Source organism: Oncorhynchus clarkii, chromosome 9 (assembly GCF_045791955.1).
Source record: "Oncorhynchus clarkii lewisi isolate Uvic-CL-2024 chromosome 9, UVic_Ocla_1.0, whole genome shotgun sequence".
In the NCBI taxonomy this organism is placed as follows: Eukaryota; Metazoa; Chordata; class Actinopteri; order Salmoniformes; family Salmonidae; genus Oncorhynchus; species Oncorhynchus clarkii.
The window spans coordinates 29483777-29502745 of record NC_092155.1 but is presented as its reverse complement, the minus strand read 5'-3'; the positions used below and the strand labels follow the sequence as shown (position 1 = coordinate 29502745).

At 45.7% G+C, this 18969-nt stretch overlaps 1 protein-coding gene across 4 annotated transcripts in view; it reads right to left on the bottom strand.

Annotated features, from left to right (window-relative positions):
* Positions 1–18969, bottom strand: part of LOC139416194 (actin-binding LIM protein 2-like) — a 110544-nt gene that overhangs the window by 35143 nt on the left and 56432 nt on the right. For all 4 annotated transcript variants that reach the window (XM_071164576.1, XM_071164575.1, XM_071164577.1 and 1 more), the window contains exons 3-6: positions 10927–11110; positions 7154–7266; positions 6747–6873; positions 5393–5486 (exon numbers count right to left, since the gene is read on the bottom strand). In XM_071164576.1, the coding sequence (XP_071020677.1) occupies positions 5393–5486; positions 6747–6873; positions 7154–7266; positions 10927–11110 (518 nt within the window). The remainder of the gene's footprint in view (positions 1–5392; positions 5487–6746; positions 6874–7153; positions 7267–10926; positions 11111–18969) is intronic.

The following is an 18969-nucleotide window of genomic DNA, read 5'->3' as shown; positions in this document are numbered from 1 at the left end:
GCGCGCACGGCGCAGATAATGCTGCGGGTTGGCCATGGGAACACTAACTACGTCTACAGTTAGGAACATCCGAACCTTCGTGAAACTAATCAAGGCGTCTGAAAGGGAACACCGGCCCAGTGTTTACATGACATCACCCATGTTTATTGTAGCCACGTACTCTATTAGTAGAAATGAGATCCATCCCGCCACCCTGTAAGCAACCTATGCGTTTTGATAACCATGGTGACATGAACGGCTTCACATTGAGATGCTAACGTCAGACACGCTATTCGTGACACGGTCATGAATTCCACAGAGCTGTTGGGAGGTGGTGGAAATGATGCGTGTGTCCATAATGACATGATGTCATGGTGTGGATTGCATCTAGGTTGGGTTAGCTGATGAGAGTTTCTGTCTCTCTCTCTCTCCCTCCCTTTCCGCCTCCATATATGTGTCTCTCTCTATATACAACATGTTTATTGCAAACACCGTGACATTATCTCTTTCCCCACTCTTTGTTCTGTTTTTCCATTTAATCTCTCTCTCTCTCTCTCTCTCTCTCTCTCTCTCTCTCTCTCTCTCTCTCTCTCTCTCTCTCTTTAGTCTCTCTCTCTTTAGTCTCTCTCTCTCTCTCTCTCTTTCTCTCTCTCTCAGGCATCCCATCATGCATCAGTAACCATCTTATTACCCAAACAGCAAGGGGGTCCAATCCGGCCCGCGGGTATTTTGAGTAAAAACGTATTTCTTTTTTTAAGTGTAGGAAAGCTAACTCAATGTACTTTAAAATGGACTGAAACCAAATTGAAACTGTGTAGACATGATAATGGACCTACATTCATACAGTTTCTTGACTGGGTCCAACTTGCTAATAATCACCGAAATGACAGCTAGACAGTTCAGGGAGCATCGAAAAATTCCCAAAAACGATGAAAATTGTAACGGGGAGGAAATACTTTCAGTGCGGCCCATCCGGACCTCGTTGAAGACCGAATGCGACCCCTGGGTCAAAATGTGTTTGACACCCTTGCCCTAGGCGCTGATCTTGGGTCAGTTTAGCATTTTTTCAGAGAGAGAGCAAGAGAGAAAAAGTGAGAGAGAAAGTGAGAGAGAGAGAGAGATAACAGGCTGGAATTGGATCCCTAGTCAAACAAGGAAAGTATGGCAGGGTTGAGGATGGAAATAGATAATTTCGGTTTTGAATTATGAGTAGGCATTTTGGTTTTGAATGATGAGTAGGCATTTTGGTTTTGAATTATGAGTAGGCATTTTGGTTTTGAATGATGAGTAGGCATTTTGGTTTTGAATTATGAGTAGGCATTTTGGTTTTGAATTATAAGTAGGCATTTTGGTTTTGAATTATGAGTAGGCATTTTGGTTTTGAATGATGAGTAGGCATTTTGGTTTTGAATTATGAGTAGGCATTTTGGTTTTGAATTATGAGTAGGCATTTTGGTTTTGAATTATGAGTAGGCATTTTGGTTTTGAATGATGAGTAGGCATTTTGGTTTTGAATTATGAGCAGGCATTTTGGTTTTGAATTATGAGCAGGCATTTTGGTTTTGAATTAGGAGTAGGCATTTTGGTTTTGAATTATGAGTAGGCATTTTGGTTTTGAATGATGAGTAGGCATTTTGGTTTTGAATTATGAGTAGGCATTTTGGTTTTGATTTATGAGTAGGCATTTTCTATGGACGAGGCTTTGTCATGGGTTGCCGTGTTGGAGATTTGAAATTGAGGTGTGAGTTTGATACCGTTGTGCTTTGGTTACTGACACTGAAGTGGCGGGTGGATGTGTTGATAAGTGAGAATGGCAACCAGACGCTGAACTGCTAGAGGGACGAGAGGGCAGGTCAGGAATCAGTCTGCAATTTTCTCTTTCTCTCTCTTACTCTCTCTTCCTTTTTCTCGTCATTTTCCTCCTCCCTTTCTTTCTCGCTCTTCTTTTTTTTCTTCCCTCTCCTTATCCTCCCTTTCTCTCTCTCCCACCCTTCGTCTATCTATATTCATCTCTCTTTGCCTTCCTCTCTTCCTCTCCCCCACAGTGTTTGTGACTAGGCTGGAAGGCAGGGGAGGTGATCTCAGAATATATTTTGGTAAGAGAGGCAGAGTAGAGCAACAAGGCTGACACACACACACACACACACACACACACACACACACACACACACACACACACACACACACACACACACACACACACACACACACACACACACACACACACACACACACACACACTGCAGTGGAAAAGGGGTGGTTGGGTGCACAGAGAACAATGGGCAATACAATGTCTTCTCTCTCTGCCCTGTCTTCAAACCAGCCGACCCTACATGGATCGACACCGCCCTAAAACCTTATCCTTCTCTCCCGCTTACCTCCTCAACCCTCGCTGTGGCCCTAAAACCTTATCCTTCTCTCCCTCTTACCTCCTCAACCCTCGCTGTGGCCCTAAAACCTTATCCTTCTCTCCATCTTACCTCCTCAACCCTCGCTGTGGCCCTATTCACCCTCTCTCTATGGATTGTCAACACGACTCTCTATAGTTATAAACCCATTGGACACGAGCCATTTAATACTACCCACATCTTCTTAGACCCCAATCAGACCATTTAACTACAATAGTTTCCACCAATTTCATGTTCTACCAATCTTCCTTTAGACCCCAAACTCCATTCAGGTTAAGCCTCCCTAAGGCCCCTCTATTGGCTTAACCCCCCCCCCCTGCTCAATGAGTTAATCAACCCCAAATGCCGTGGCATTTCAGTGCAGGGCAGGAATCCTAGGCAAGGCTCCACAGAGTCCACAGTGCAGGACAGGCCCGGTGACTGACTGGGTGGGACCCTCTGCCCATAGATGGCAGAGCTATCTCTAGGTGGAGCTCACTATCTCTGTCTGCTGATCCTGCTTTGAAGGGGGGGGGGGGGGGGGGGGGGGGGGGGGGTTGCAGCTGGTGTGCTAAGCCGCCTTAAGGAAGCCACATTTCCCTACGCAATGAAATCACACATTGTTGTGCAGTAGCCCTGTGACACACACACAAACAAACAAAAACGTACCCTCCCCACACCCCGCCCCCCGCAGAAGCCTCACAGCTATTCAGTTGTGACTGATTTGATTGAGGTTGGCAGGCCGCAGCAGCTGAAGCACATATCCGGCACAATTACATACAGGCCTACTGTGTGTCTCTTATGTATTCTGTGTGATGATGTAATGCTATGCAAGATGAAAGAGACAAGCTCGCTCATTATATTTCTTATGTTTCTTATGTTTTCGCCAGTCTCTCAGAGCCTGGCAACCGGATACATGTTTATGAAAGGAGAGCGTGTGAGAGAGAACGAGAGAGAGGTGAGAGAGAGAGAGAGAGAGAGGGATGTGAGAGAGCAGGAGCGGGATAAGGGGGGGGATCATTGTTTGCGCTTCCATATTTGTGTCCTCGTCAATGAGGGTTACAGGGAGTGTGGCCAAGACCCCCTCTTAGAGCTAGGGCCTACCCCTGTTACCCGATTTCCCTCCCCGCCGAGAGAGTATCCTGTGACCCTCCACTCCACCGGTGTAAAACGAGACCTCTTTTCCACTGAAGTCATCTCACATCTCTCATTGATTTCTTCTCCTGTTTTTCTTTCTTTCTCTGTCTCTCTTTTTCCCTTCCTGTCATTTCCTGTCATTCTCTCTCTCTCTCTCTCTCTCTCTCTCTCTCTCTCTCTCTCTCTCTCTCTCTCTCTCTCTCTCTCTCTCTCTCTCTCTCTCTCTCTCTCTCTCTCTCTCTCTCTCTCTCTCTCTCTCTCTCTCTCTCTCTCTCTCTCTCTCTCTCTCTCTCTCTCTCTCTCTCTCTCTCTCTCTCTCTCTCTCTCTCTCTCTCTCTCTCTCTCTCCTTCCTTCATTCTCTCCCTTTCATTTTCTCTCTTCCTTATTCTCCCTCATTCTTTCTTTCTTTCTCTCTCTCTCTCTTCTATTAGCTGATGCGGGTCTAGACGGTATCTCTGTTCGTCCCTTTCAGAGACAAATACAGTACAGTTAGGGATGTAAACAACGCGCGCTTCTGTTTCCAAAACCTTGATCTATTTGCAGTCAACATTATGTGATCGAATACCATTGTCTTATCTTATATGAATAATGTTTTGAGGTATGTGTTTTGGTTGGCATATTTTCTACCACAACGGTATTCAGCAATGGATCCCTTCAAGTCTTGTTTATGTGACAGAGAAGATTCTAGTAAAGAGAATGGTGTGCATGCATGCTGAGAGAGAGAGATGCCAGTAAAGCCCTTTAAACTGAATTGAGTTGTGAGAGAGAGAGAGAGAGAGAGAGACAGAGAGAGAGAGACGCAGAGAGAGAGAGAGAGAGAGAGAGACGCAGAGAGAGAGAGAGAGAGAGACGCAGAGAGAGAGAGAGAGAGAGAGACGCAGAGAGAGAGAGAGAGAGAGAGACGCAGAGAGAGAGAAGGAGAGAGAGAGAGAGAGAGAGAGAGAGACGCAGAGAGAGAGAGAGAGAGAGAGACGCAGAGAGAGAGAGAGACGCAGAGAAGGAGAGAGAGAGACAGAGAGAGAGAGAGAGAGAGACAGAGAGAGAGACAGAGAGACAGAGAGAGAGAGAGAGAGAGAGAGACGCAGAGAGAGAGAGAGAGAGAGACGCAGAGAGAGAGAGAGAGAGAGAGAGAGACGCAGAGAGAGAGAGAGAGAGAGAGACGCAGAGAGAGAGAGAGAGAGAGAGAGAGAGAGAGAGAGAGAGAGACGCAGAGAGAGAGAGAGAGAAAGAGAGAGAGAGACGCAGAGAGAGAGAGAGAGAGAGAGAGACGCAGAGAGAGAGAGAGAGAGACGCAGAGAAGGAGAGAGAGAGACAGAGAGAGAGACAGAGAGAGAGAGAGAGAGAGAGAGAGAGAGAGAGAGAGAGAGACAGAGAGACAGAGAGAGAGAGAGAGAGAGAGACAGAGAGAGAAAGAGGGGGGGGGGGGCTTAGGTATCGCTAGACATTGATCTAAGGTCAGTTTAGTGTTTCTCCCACGAATGGTTGAGGTGACGATTGGAAGAGGGTAAGTGGATCCTAGATCTGTGCCTACGGTACATTTCTACCCGGAGTCTTACTGTCACAGACATGGCAGAGATACAGTACTGTGAACGCTAACGGATTGGAAACGTGTCTGTGGATAAGAGTAAGAGTAACCATACTGAGCCGGCGCAAATGCAACAGTGGCGAGCCCAGGGGGACGTCGACACCGGGGGAAACGCCGTTGTGTGGATGCGTTAACGCGTGGCTCCACCGCAAACAGAAACAAAAAACAGAAACATGTGTAGCCACCTTTTTGGGCTTTGAAGACCTAAGGTGGGTTGATTCGTACCCCCACTTCACACATCTATCCTTCCATCCCTCCGTCGGCAGATAAACAGTGACATATAGGTGTTATAACGCGTCCTACCTCCAGTACTTTGCCGGTGATGTACTTCTTGCAGCTGTCACACTGGATGCCGTACATGGCATGGTAGTCCACCTCGCAGTAGGGGATCCCATCCCTAGTACAACACACACACACACACGTCAGAGATCCCCCCGTCAGCTTTCAATACATACTGCGTGACCTTCGGACACTTCGGACAGCTGCTATTGGAGAGAAAGAGAGAGAGTGACCAGCATCGTCTGGAACTGTGAAAATAGATGGAAACCCAAGAGAGAGATGTTGTCCGAAATGGCACCCTATTTTCCCTGTATAGTGTACTACTATTGACCGGGGCCCATCGGGTGCTACTTGGGAACACACACAGAGACGAGGAAAGAATTGTGAGCACCGAGAAAAGATCATTGCTCACTCACTCACTCCTCTCCACTCTTTTTTTCAATGGCTTGTTCCCTATACGGTGCACTCCTTTTGACCGGTCAAAGATAGGGCACTGTGTAGGGGATAGGGTGCCATTTGGGATGCCACCTGTAAGGGTGAGAGGTGTGGTTCGGAAGGGACAGGTGTTGGGGTGGGATGTGGTGCTCCTGGGGTGGTGTTAAGGGGGTTGTCCCACGAAACGACTGCCTTTGGTGTCCCTTTGATATTTGAAGTTTGTTATATTAAATGACGTGCCCTTTCATTTAGACCACATGGAGAATTCAATCAATCCGATTTTTTATATATGAATAAAGATTTGCTAAAGTGGCAAAATTCAACATGTTGTCCTGTCACTCTGTGACTCACAGGGAGATTTTAACCCACTTAACCCCACAATTTCACCAAGTGTTCACTATCATTATAAAACCTGAGTTCTTTTTGCAGATTTGACAAAGTCATTTCTGAAGATGATAAGCCGATTTAATGTGATGAGTGATTCATTTTACGTCTGTCCCTCATTCTAAGGTCAACCCTGTTACGTGAACTGAACTCTCGTTTTAATATGGTGAAACGGTGAACATCTAATAGTCAAATCATAGTGGAAGAGCTGGTGAGCTGGTTCTACTCTTTTCGGACATTTTCCGGTGTTTTATGGTGGAGAACTGAGCGGGTCAACCGTAACACATCAACCATGTTACCCATCTGTAACATATGTAGCTTTAAGATGAACTCGTCCAACCTGTTACGGTCAACCCTGTTACGGTCAACCCTGTTACGGCCAAACCTGTTACTTTTGAGATGGGGAAAAAGGTGTTATTTATGAAGTTCGGCATGTGCTCCTTATGACAGAATGTTCAAATGAGATGAAATCAAAAGGTTTTCTTGACCAAGCGACACTTTTCAAAAGGTGGAACAACCCTGTGGTGTTGAGGGGGTGTTAAGGTCACGAGGGACTCACTTGCTGATGTACTCTGCGTTGAGCACCTTGTTGCACACCTTACACTTGAAGCAGCCCAGGTGCCAGTGTTTGTCCAGCGCTACCAGGGACTGCTCGTTCTTAAACTCCTTCCCACAGCCACAGCAGTCTACATGGGGGAGAAGGGGGTGGGCAGAGAGAGAAGGGAGAGAGAGAGAGTCAGAGAGAGAGGGGGGGGGGTGAGGGAAAGAGAGATAAGGGAATGGGAGAGAAAGACACAGGCATAAATATATAGAGATGTATCAGGAGGAGAGAAAGAAACAGACTGGAAAGTGTTAGGAAGTGATGGAGCAAGAGATACAGTATACACTGTATAGGCTATGTAGATTGAGGGAGAGTGATAGTCAGAAGAAAGATGATGATGTGTAGTGCAATGTAGGGTGACTCACTGTGGACAGCCTGTATGGGAGCAGGGCTGTTGGCAGGCAGGGGCTCTGTACAGTTTTGGCAGATACACTCTTTACCGTTAAACGTCACGCGGTCACCGGCAGGGAACGGCTGTCTATCAATCAACAGACAACGCAAGACACCATCAGTTCACAACGCAAGTACGATGTCACAATAGCACAGAGATTCAGGTCACTCAACAGAATGCACTATCTCCGTGGACGCTAATGTGCTTTTGTTTGTGTTATACCTGTATGTTTGAAATGTCCATTACGTCAGATTATACGAGATGTAGCCCTGAACACAAATAATGAACACATTTCCACACATAACGTCCTAGAAGGGAGCAGTAATTGCTGAAGAATGTCTGTCATGACACTGCAGAATTAAAGGTGACTGGAAAATGTCTCCATAGAAACCATACCACTCAGAATGCTAATTAAGGCTTCATGAAATGAGCATCAACAAAAAAAATTGTCTTGCTTCCACTATATTTTGGCTATCATTTCTACTTCCTCGTACGAAGCCATTTCCGGGCCACAGAATGCTAGGGTGACATCGATCGGGGACAAAAAGAAAAGAACGATGGCTCAGGGCAAAACACATGCTACAGACATGGCTTTTATGAGTTGAAACAAATGATACTGGCGTGATGTGATTAGACACTCGTATGTCTGGGGAATAAACATGTATGCCAATAATGATCACTCATATGCAGATAATGAGCTCTATGATCTAGCTAGTTTGTTAGCTGTAGCCAGTCAGTGAAGTGTACCTGTCACCTGAGACAGATTTGTCAGTGGGTTTTCGTGTTGCCTTGGCTGAATCGAATCAAATCACATTTTATAAGTCACATGCGCCGAATACAACAGTGAATACAACAGTGACATGCTTAGTTACGAGCCCCTGACCAACAACGCAGTTTCCAAAAAAAAATATGAATAAGAATAAGAAATAAAAAGTAACAAGTAATTAAAAAAGTCGGTGAGAGCTGATATAATGCTGTGTTTATCACCCATTGCTCTATGCAACACCCCCACGGAGAAAGCACTGGTATCTAGGACTACACTGTCACACTGTCACAGCCAGACTAAGTGGAAGGTCAAGAATAAGGAGACACGCACATGTGCAAGAATGTGGACACACTCGCAAACACACATACATACACACTTTCAGATCCCCAACGATATTGACACTGTCACACTGTCACAGCCAGGCTACTGAGGTTCAAGAGTAAGGAGGCAGACCCCCCCCCCCCCCCCCACACACACACGCACACACACACAAACACACATACTGCTGTGAAGTCTGGACTAACAATGTTTTCTCAGGCCAAGCCACAGACAACACCTCGAACTCTGCAGGAGTCTATCTCTCTCTCGCCCTCTCAGTTCAATTCAAAAGGCTTTATTGACAGGGGAAACATGCGTTTACATTGCCAAAGCAAGTGAAATAGATCATGAACAAAAGTAAAATAAACAATTAGAAACAAACAGAAAACATTACACTCACAAAAGCTTCAAAAGAATAGAGACATTTCAAATGTCATAGAATGGCTACAGTATATACAGTGTTGTAACAATGTGCAAATGGTTGAAGTACAAAAGATCAAATAAATAAACAGAATATGTATATCTTCCTGTATATATTCCTGAGCCACGGCCTGTTCACCCCGCTATCATCCAGAAGGCGAGGTCAGTACAGTAGCATCAAAGCTGGGACCGAGAGACTGAAAAACAGCTTCTATCTCAAGGCCATCAGACTGTTAAATAGCCATCACTAGCCGGCTACCACCCGGTTACTCAACCCTGCACCTTAGAGGCTGCTGCCCTGTATACATAGACATGGAATCACTGGCCACTTTAATAATGGAACACTAGTCACTTTAATAATGGAACACTGGTCACTTTAATAATGGAACACTAGTCACTTTAATAATGGAACACTGGTCACTTTAATAATGGAACACTGGTCACTTTAATAATGGAACACTAGTCACTTTGATAATGGAACACTGGTCACTTTAATAATGGAACACTAGTCACTTTAATAATGGAACACTGGTCACTTTAATAATGGAACACTAGTCACTTTAATAATGGAACACTAGTCACTTTAATAATGGAACACTGGTCACTTTAATAATGGAACACTGGTCACTTTAATAATGGAACACTAGTCACTTTAATAATGCTTACATGCTGCTTTACTCATCTCATATTTCTTAATTCCATTATTTTACATTTAGATTTGTGTGTATTGTTGTGAATGGTTAGATACCACTGTACTGCTGGAGCTAGGAACACAAGCATTTTGCTACACCCGCAATAACACATAACGACTCTTTTCTGGATTTTGATCATTAGCGGGTATCGTCCTAATTCTGTTCTGCAATCATTATTTGGTGTTTTGCAGAATTCTCATATTGGTGTTTAGCCCATTCTTGATTTGTGAGCAGGCCCCAGAAGTATTTTTAGCCAGATCCTTTCCTTTAGCCAGAACTTTGTGGAAGTTACCTGTGGCGCTGATGTTTAGGCCGGGGTAGGTATCGGTTTTTGTGTGCTCTAGGGCAACGGTGTCTAGATGGAGTTTGTATTTGTAGTTCTGCGAACTGAACCTTTTTTGTAACACCATAATTTTTGTCTTGCTGAGATTCACTGTCAGGGCCCAGGTCTGGCAGAATCTGTGCAGAAGATCTAGGTGCTGCGGTAAGTCCTCCCTGGTTGGGGACAGAGGCACCAGAGCATCAGAAAACAGTAGACATTTGACTTCAGATTCTAGTAGGGTGAGGCTGGGTGCTGCAGACCATTCTAGTGCCCTCGCCAATTAGTTTATATAAATGTTGAAAGGGGTGGGGCTCAAGCTGCATCCCTGTCTCACCCCATTGACTAACACTAGAGAGAGAGAGAGAGAGAGAGAGAGAGAGAGAGACAGAGAGACAGAGAGACAGAGAGAGACAGAGAGAGACAGAGAGAGAGAGAGAGAGATAACAGGCTGGAGAGAGAGAGAGAGAGATAGAGAGAGAGAGAGAGAGAGAGAGAGAGAGAGACAGAGAGAGAGACAGAGAGAGAGAGAGAGAGAGAGAGAGAGAGAGAGAGAGAGAGAGAGAGATGGGTAGAGTGCTAACACTAATCAGATGTTTTTGGACCAAGGAATTGCGGATCATGTTGCACCCTCAAATCCCACACAAGAACACTGTGTATGACACAAACACGTGGCACATGCACAACCCACCCGCCCACCCAGGCGCGCACACACACACACACACACACACACACACACACACACACACACACACACACACACACACACACACACACACACACACACACACACACACACACACACACACACACTCCGTGGGAAACCTAACCCTGCTCTAGAAATAAGTGGCCTGCGAGTTCCTGACCGCACACTTAACATTCCTGCTTCAGTGCGAAAGAGGCTCCTGTTACCTTCCAAGGCCTGATAAAACCACACCACTTTCCCACACACACATACAGTATACACACATACAGTATTCAATTTGAATGAGTTAGGAATTGCAGGTCAAACTACGGTATTGGGAGTGTCTTCAAAGTGTCCACATGCCCAATTGAATGTGGGCACCCATCTGTCTGTGTGTCTGAGTATCCCTTAGGGGTGTAGGCCCTCGCGTGTGTCTCCACCACTGTTGGTGATGTGTGTGTCCCCACCCCCCACCCCTGTGTGTGTGTGTCTGCTGCCATCGTGTATGTACGCATGCAAGGAGAGTGTGCGTGTGTGTGTCTCTTACTTGCAGCTGGCGCAGACGAAGCAGCGTGGGTGGTAGGTCTTGCCCAGGGCCGACACCACCTCTCCCTCGATGAACTCCTCACAGCTGAAGCAGCGCGTGCCGTACATCCGCTGGTAGTCCAGGGTGCAGATGTACTCCCCCTGGCGCACAAAGAACCCCCCTTGGGCCAGGTCAACGCCACACACTGCACGGAAGGGGTAAAAGGGGGAGAGAAAGAGAGGAGAACACAATTAGACATAGGATCAAAGACAGCAGTGTGTTGTCATGAGGGCTAAATTGCATGAGGGGGTGGTACAGATGGCTAACTCTAGCTGAAATTCACAAGGAGAGGCCCAAAGAAGAGAGGGGGATAAGGACACAGTAGATAACACCAACACTGAGCTCCGAGAGCTTGAGTGACAGTCTGGAACAAGTCATAGGACGAACATTGTTCTACGCAAGAGCCTGTTCTACACATCCTCTTGTTTTCACACACACACATACACACACATACACACGCATGCACACACACACACGCACACACACACACACACACACACACACACACACACACACACACACAGGCATACACACATACACACGCGCACGCGCACACGCACACACATATACATTCATGCTACAGTACACACACATCACAACTTCTGTTAATCTTACTTACTGTTGCTAATACTGCACAATTTAAACATTTTCCCCCCAATCCACCCTTCCCTGATACATGTGTAAATATTGTACTATAAATTGTTGGACGGTGAAAACCATGAGCTCTATTTTCGGCTGGTGTTAAGGGGCCACTGTTAGTTAGCAATTTCACCATGTAAAAACTGGTGCACTGGAATTTTCCAGCCTTAATGCCAGGATCAGCAATTTACCCGTCTTATATCAGCTTGCTTGTGGGGTGGAAATATTAGAGGTGTGTCCTTAAAAACATGATCCAAAGTGCTAATTTCAGGCAGCACTGACGGGGATATTTAAGACCAACCAAAAGCTGGTTTTAATGGTAAAACAGTTGGTTATGGCATAAATATTGACATATTTAGAAACATAGAAAAGGAACGTTTTTTCCCCATTTCGTTTTATTTGATTAAAAACCAAGCATAGCCTCCCCTCCTCTTTATTAAGACTTATTCTGTCTGCCCAATGCAATCACAAGAGTCAAATCTGTCGATAAAGGGTCTGGCTCCTGAGACCCACTGGAAATTCATCTTAAAAAACCAAAGCTTTATTAACATACCAAGTTGCGAGGAGTAAAACAGTGACCTGACATTCCCCTTTTTATCTATGCATCGTAGGCAGGCCCACATTGTTTTAGCCATGCAGGTCCCGTTTTAGACAACCGCAAAACCCCTTCCGCGATGTAGGCTATGTGTCCAGGCCCTTTATGAAAGGAGAGATGAGTACCTTGGTGAATACCGGGGAACCTTGTATTTTGAAGCCATCTGTAACCTGTCAAAATAGCTCGTTTTCCGTCTCATTTTTACTACAACCAAACTTACTAGAACAATTCACCTTCCGGGTTTGGTGGTGACAACGTCTGTGGTGCTTTTGCAACGCAACTTCTGGAGATGTGTGATTGCCCTCTGATCTGTAAGACGGTTCCGATTATGGTCATAAAACACAGGTCTATTCGGGAGCAGTATAACAGCGAGTGGACATTCTATCCATATTGGATCTTTGTCCAGCTACTGTGAAAAGTGTGGATGTGCGTAAAACCCTCCATAGTCTGCGTCGTTTTAACATTATATGCCCACGGAGAGAAATGATGGTGCCTGTAAGTGTGATGTAGCCTACGTTGTTTCGTTTGGATTAGAATTGATTTGTTCTCTTTTTAGGCCTTATCAATAATTTATTTAATCTTTCTTATTGACAATGTTTGGCATGTCCATGCTCAGCTATAATTCAATTTACAGTAGGCCTAGACCCTAGATCAGTGTGAATGCCATTGGAGCCATGTAATTACTTAGAAGAATGTGGACTGCAAATGGGTTCAAGTTTTTTTTTATTTTATAAAAATGTAGCAAAGGTAGGTCTACATTTTGTTATTTCGTTTCTGTAAGCCATTTAACACATAACGGACTAACATTGGAATTGGAGTTGATTCCAAGGGAATACATAAAAGACCGTAAATAGTCATCAAAACCCAGCCCTTCACGCCAACCCCAGCAAGTGTGCCGATAATTGTGATGGTGAAAATAGCAAAAAGATTCCCCCCCCCCGAACCTGTAGCGCTAGTGCCTGCACTTAGATTTACCATCGCGTTAGGTTTGTTAAAATAGAGCCCCATGGCCTCCCGGGTGGCGCAGTGGTTAAGGGCGCTGTACTGCAGCGCCAGCTGTGCCATCAGAGTCCTGGGTTCGCGCACAATTGGCCTAGCGTCGCCCGGGTTAGGGAGGGCTTGGTCGGTAGGGGTGTCCTTGTCTCATCGCGCACCAGCGACTCCTGTGGCGGGCTGGGCGCAGTGTACGCTAACCAAGGTGGCCAGGTGCACAGTGTTTCCTCCGGCGCATTGGTGCGGCTGGCTTCCGGGTTGGATGTGCGCTGTGTTAAAGAAGCAGCGGCTTGGTTGGTTGTGTATCGGAGGACGCATGACTTTCAACCTTCGTCTCTCCCGAGCCCGTACGGGAGTTGTAGCGATGAGACAAGATAGTAGCTACTACAACAATTGGATACCATGAAATTGGGGAGAAAAAAGGGGTAAAATTCAAAAAAATAAACAAATAAAAAAATAAAAATAGAGCCCCATGTGTATCCTGTACATACAACTAATACAACTTGAAACTCTCCTCTCTGTCTCTGTCTCTCTGTCTCTGTCTCTCTCGAACCTAATAACCACAGAAACAATACACAAAACCCCCTTGACGTCCCTCCCTGGACACGCACGCTGGAAAGATCCAGTAATTTAATAAAACAAAGTGAGTTCCTTTCTTTTCACTCGCTCTTTTCTCAGAAGGGAAGGAGAAGAAGAAAGAGTGATGTTTCAGCTGCTCCGTGTTACACCAGGGGAATCCTTGTGGCCCACTGCAACTTCTTTACAACCTTCTGACAACCTTTAAGCAACCTGACCCAGGGAAGCACCATCCCAATAAAAGAGCTGCCAAACAATAACCATTGAATGTTGCTCAGGAAGTGGTGAACATATTTTCCAATAGAAGCTCGAATCCTCATTGGTCGGAGCCACCCTAGAATGTGGCACATGCAGCCTGCTTTCTAATATCCGGGCCTGTGGGATGACAATGCGTGAACCCTGTCCAGAGTTGCCTTTGTGTGCATGTGTGTGTGTGTGCGTGCGTGCTTGCACGTGAACCTTGTCCTGAATAAGATCATAACACTCTGGCCCAGCCGAGTAAACCTGGAAGCTGCCGGACATGAGGCAACAAGCATTGTTTCCAACACGTCTTCGAGTGATTGGGCTAGAAAGGGTTCATTACGAGGGAACATACTGTACCTAACACAATGTGCTGTGTGATGTGGTGACAACAGTTTGCGTCGCTTGTAGGTCTGTGAGTTGATACAGTGGTTCTATTCTACGTTTGGAGACCGTCTATAGTTGTGCTTCTCTTTATGCAACCGGGTTGAACTGTGAAACTATGCTATCAGTCAGTCCTCTACAGAGCATTCCTCCTACCTCCCCCTCTTTGATCCAGGTCCCTAAATGGGCCAGAGGAATTAGGAAACAACTATAAGGAGTGTTTCAATCCTGGCGCCACCCTAGAGCCACCTGACCCTCTGCCAGCAGCGCGGGTAACCCGAAACCGACATCTCGCTCGCTTCTGTTTCTCTCTCTCGGTCTCTCGCTCACTCTCTCCTGAGAGAGGGAAAGAGAGAGAGAGAAAAAGAGAGTGAAGGCCCTAAGTCTACAGCAGGCTTGTCTTTCACAGATTGATATGTATACCTGCAGCAGATGGTCACCCACAGACCACAGACCACGCCAGAAAGGATTTATCTGTATAAGGAAGGGGGAAATGTAGGGGAAGTGGAGGTTGAGTCAGCCATTACAGTGATGCAGGCTCATGGTGATGATGTTGATGATTACCCAGGTCGACCCCACAAAAAACGCAGGTCAGGTACATTGGTTCCTCAATTAAAAGTGGTGAGGTTATGCTCCGACACTTTGTGGTAGATAGCGGCATGTTGTGGTAAATTGCTCATTCCGACCACTGCGTCACACTATCACAAGTGGGAGTTAGAACGCTGGTTATGCTTTCAGTGTGTTGCTTTCGGGTTTCTCCCCCCTCGAAAATCAGAATTCGAAGATTACAAACTAGCTTTATTTACCACAGTGTGGAGAGACTGACTGCCCCTCTATGTAGAGTGAGTTTCTGAAACATGGAGTCCTTTTTTGATGACGGGAAGAAGAAACTGAATGAAGGTCCAGCGTGGGTATAAGGACGGAAAAAGGTTGCCCGTATTTACAAGACCTGGGCTATTTCATTTGGTTTGTCACTAGTTTATTTAGGCAATTTAATGTGTCAGTTTAGGCTTGGCCTATTTAGTAGGCTATTTTGTCAGCCTAAAGCTGAGTGACTCACTCATCTCTGGCTTTGGATCTCAATAAATAAGCACCTACATTCTCTCTGATCGCCTTGAATAAAGAAATGTTTTGACCAAGTCAATCCGCACATATCTCCCTGCACCCTCACATGCCACGTCTTGAAATGTGCAGACAGACAGAGTAAAAATACCTTTCCATCGTAATACTTCTGACAACCAACTTCCTAACTCCGCCCAGAACTTTTGGATTTGATCAAATCCCCAGAAGGCATGGGATTATTACAACCTAACAAAAAATGAACCTGGTCATTTAATTGAATTCACTGAAGACCTATGGGTTTAACCTTCTGAATTAATGATTATATTGAAGAAAGAAGCCGCCTCTAATGAGTTCCATGAGCCGATCCATTACCCGAACAAAATAACATAAATTGGTTTAGCCTAATTGTTTCTATGACTACCGACAGCAGGCTATCATTCCTTTTTCTGCATGTCTATGCAACATTTTGCTCAACAGAAACCATGTCATGAGTTAAGAACAATGCATTAACATTTTCACAATGCATTGTGGCACATTGACAACCCAAAACGCCTCGAAAGAGCCGAATAATATTAGCCAACAAATAAAGCCACTAAATCAATAACTTAGAAAACAGTCCAGGAAGAGGATGTCATCCACTGTGTCCGGTCGCAGGCTCGCAGTTGGCTTCTCTCTGACACCACAAATCCATCTGTAGGTGACGCTTTATCTCTTGGAACAACAGAATTACCAGGGGAAGAGTAGGCTGTTTGTTTGCCTCCAAGGCGAGCGTGGCCTCTTTGAGGCGATAGAGGAAATCAACAAGATCCACAAGTATTCTTTCACAATAGCTGGCTTTCTGTTATCTGCAGTTTGGAGCGTAGCGAATAGCACCCACTCCGCGAGCAAACACTCTTTGTTCATGTAATGGACTGTAAGGCAAAAGTAGGCTATTTTTCAAAAATCGGCATCCACATGTCAAGTGTAATCGCGCCAAATCTCTCAACTCCGGGACCACCACCAGCTGATTATTGTGTCCGATGCAGGACTCTAGCGCAAGAGGAGAGAGATGCTCAAGCAGAAACATTCACACCTCCATTCATTTGCAAAGGGATAGTCTAATATCTCGGCTAGGTGTGAAATATCCCACAATTTGTGCCACAGTTTAGACTGCAGATAGATGCTGCGGTCCGTCAGAGTTGAGTCCTATGGTGAAGTGTAACCAGCATCCCGGAGTCGCCTCTTCACTATTGACGTTGAGACTGGTGTATTGCGGATACTATTTAATGAAGCTCCTAGTTGAGGACTTGTGAGGCGTCTGTTTCTCAAACTAGACACTCTAATGTACTTGTCCACTTGCTCAGTTGTGCACCAGGGCACAACTTTCTATTCTGGTTAGAGCCAGTTTGCGCTGTTCTGTGAAGGGAGTAGTATTCAGCGTTGTACGAGATCTTCAGTTTCTTGCTAATGGTGGACAGAATTCCCGTACGGGGATTGGGGATTGGGCCTAACATGGTGGGAAGGTTTAGGGGATGGATTTAGCCTGGGAAGGAGGAGTTCTGGTATGCAGTCAGGACTCTGATCTGGTATGTTCTGGTATGTAGCAGATAGAATCCTATCCCCTCTGCCTCTACTCCCGGTGCCAGAGAATGTGACGTTTGGGACACACTGGCACCAACATACTCATCAAACATCCTCGTGTGACCTGTGACCTAGTAGAAAGGACATGGAGTTGGCTGGAGGATGACTCAGAGAAGACTGGGAATGATAAAGATATGATGATAAAGATATGACAGTGAAGATAATGATTTTGACCGTCATCACCCATTGAAAATAAATAAAAACCAGTCCTAAGCATGGCAAGTAATGTAAATGACTGAGTAATAATACATATGAGTAATACATCTCTTTCAGTAACCAGGCAGGACAGCCAGCATGCTGACACTCTAAATAGGCCTACTGTCTGTCTCTGAAAAGAGAGGTGAAGAGAAGCACTAATGAAGAGCGCTAATGAAGTGCTAATGAAGAGAGGAGAGAAGCGCTAACGAAGAGAGGAGAGAAGAGCTAATGAAGAGAGGAGAGAACAGCTAATGAAGAGAGGAGAGAACAGCTAATGAAGAGAGGAGAGAAGTGCTAATGAAGAGAGGAGAGAAGTGCTAATGAAGAGAGGAGAGAAGTGCTAATGAAGAGAGGAGAGAAGCGCTAATGAAGAGAGGAGAGAAGTGCTAATGAAGAGAGGAGAGAAGCGCTAATGAAGAGAGGAAAGAAGCGCTAACGAAGAGAGGAGAGAAGCGCTAATGAAGAGAGGAGAGAAGCGCTAATGAAGAGAGGAGAGAAGAGAAGCGCTAATGAAGAGAGGAGAGAAGCGCTAATGAAGAGAGGAGAGAAGCGCTAATAAAGAGAGGAGAGAAGCGCTAATGAAGAGAGGAGAGAAGCGCTAACAAAGAGAGGAGAGAAGCGCTAATGAAGAGAGGAGAGAACAGCTAATGAAGAGAGGAGAGAAGTGCTAATGAAGAGAGGAGAGAACAGCTAATGAAGAGAGGAGAGAACAGCTAATGAAGAGAGGAGAGAAGTGCTAATGAAGAGAGGAGAGAAGCGCTAATGAAGAGAGGAGAGAAGCGCTAATGAAGAGAGGAGAGAAGCGCTAATGAAGAGAGGAGAGAAGAGAAGCGCTAATGAAGAGAGGAGAGAAGCGCTAATGAAGAGAGGAGAGAAGCGCTAATAAAGAGAGGAGAGAAGCGCTAATGAAGAGAGGAGAGAAGCGATAACGAAGAGAGGAGAGAAGCGCTAATGAAGAGAGGAGAGAAGCGCTAATGAAGAGAGGAGAGAAGCGCTAATGAAGAGAGGAGAGAAGCGCTAATGAAGAGAGGAGAGAAGCGCTAATGAAGAGAGGAGAGAAGCGCTAATAAAGAGAGGAGAGAAGCGCTAATGAAGAGAGGAGAGAAGCGCTAACGAAGAGAGGAGAGAAGCGCTAATGAAGAGAGGAGAGAAGCGCTAATGAAGAGAGGAGAGAAGGGCTAATGAAGAGAGGGGAGAAGCACTAATGAAGAGAGGAGAGAAGCGCTAACGAAGAGAGGAGAGAAGCGCTAATGAAGAGAGGAGAGAAGAGAAGCGCTAATGAAGAGAGGAGAGAAGCGCTAATGAAGAGAGGAGAGAAGCGCTAATAAAGAGAGGAGAGAAGCGCTAATGAAGAGAGGAGAGAAGCGATAACGAAGAGAGGAGAGAAGCGCTAATGAAGAGAGGAGAGAAGCGCTAATGAAGAGAGGAGAGAAGCGCTAATGAAGAGAGGAGAGAAGCGCTAATGAAGAGAGGAGAGAAGCGCTAATGAAGAGAGGAGAGAAGCGCTAATAAAGAGAGGAGAGAAGCGCTAATGAAGAGAGGAGAGAAGCGCTAACGAAGAGAGGAGAGAAGCGCTAATGAAGAGAGGAGAGAAGCGCTAATGAAGAGAGGAGAGAAGGGCTAATGAAGAGAGGGGAGAAGCACTAATGAAGAGAGGAGAGAAGCGCTAACGAAGAGAGGAGAGAAGCGCTAATGAA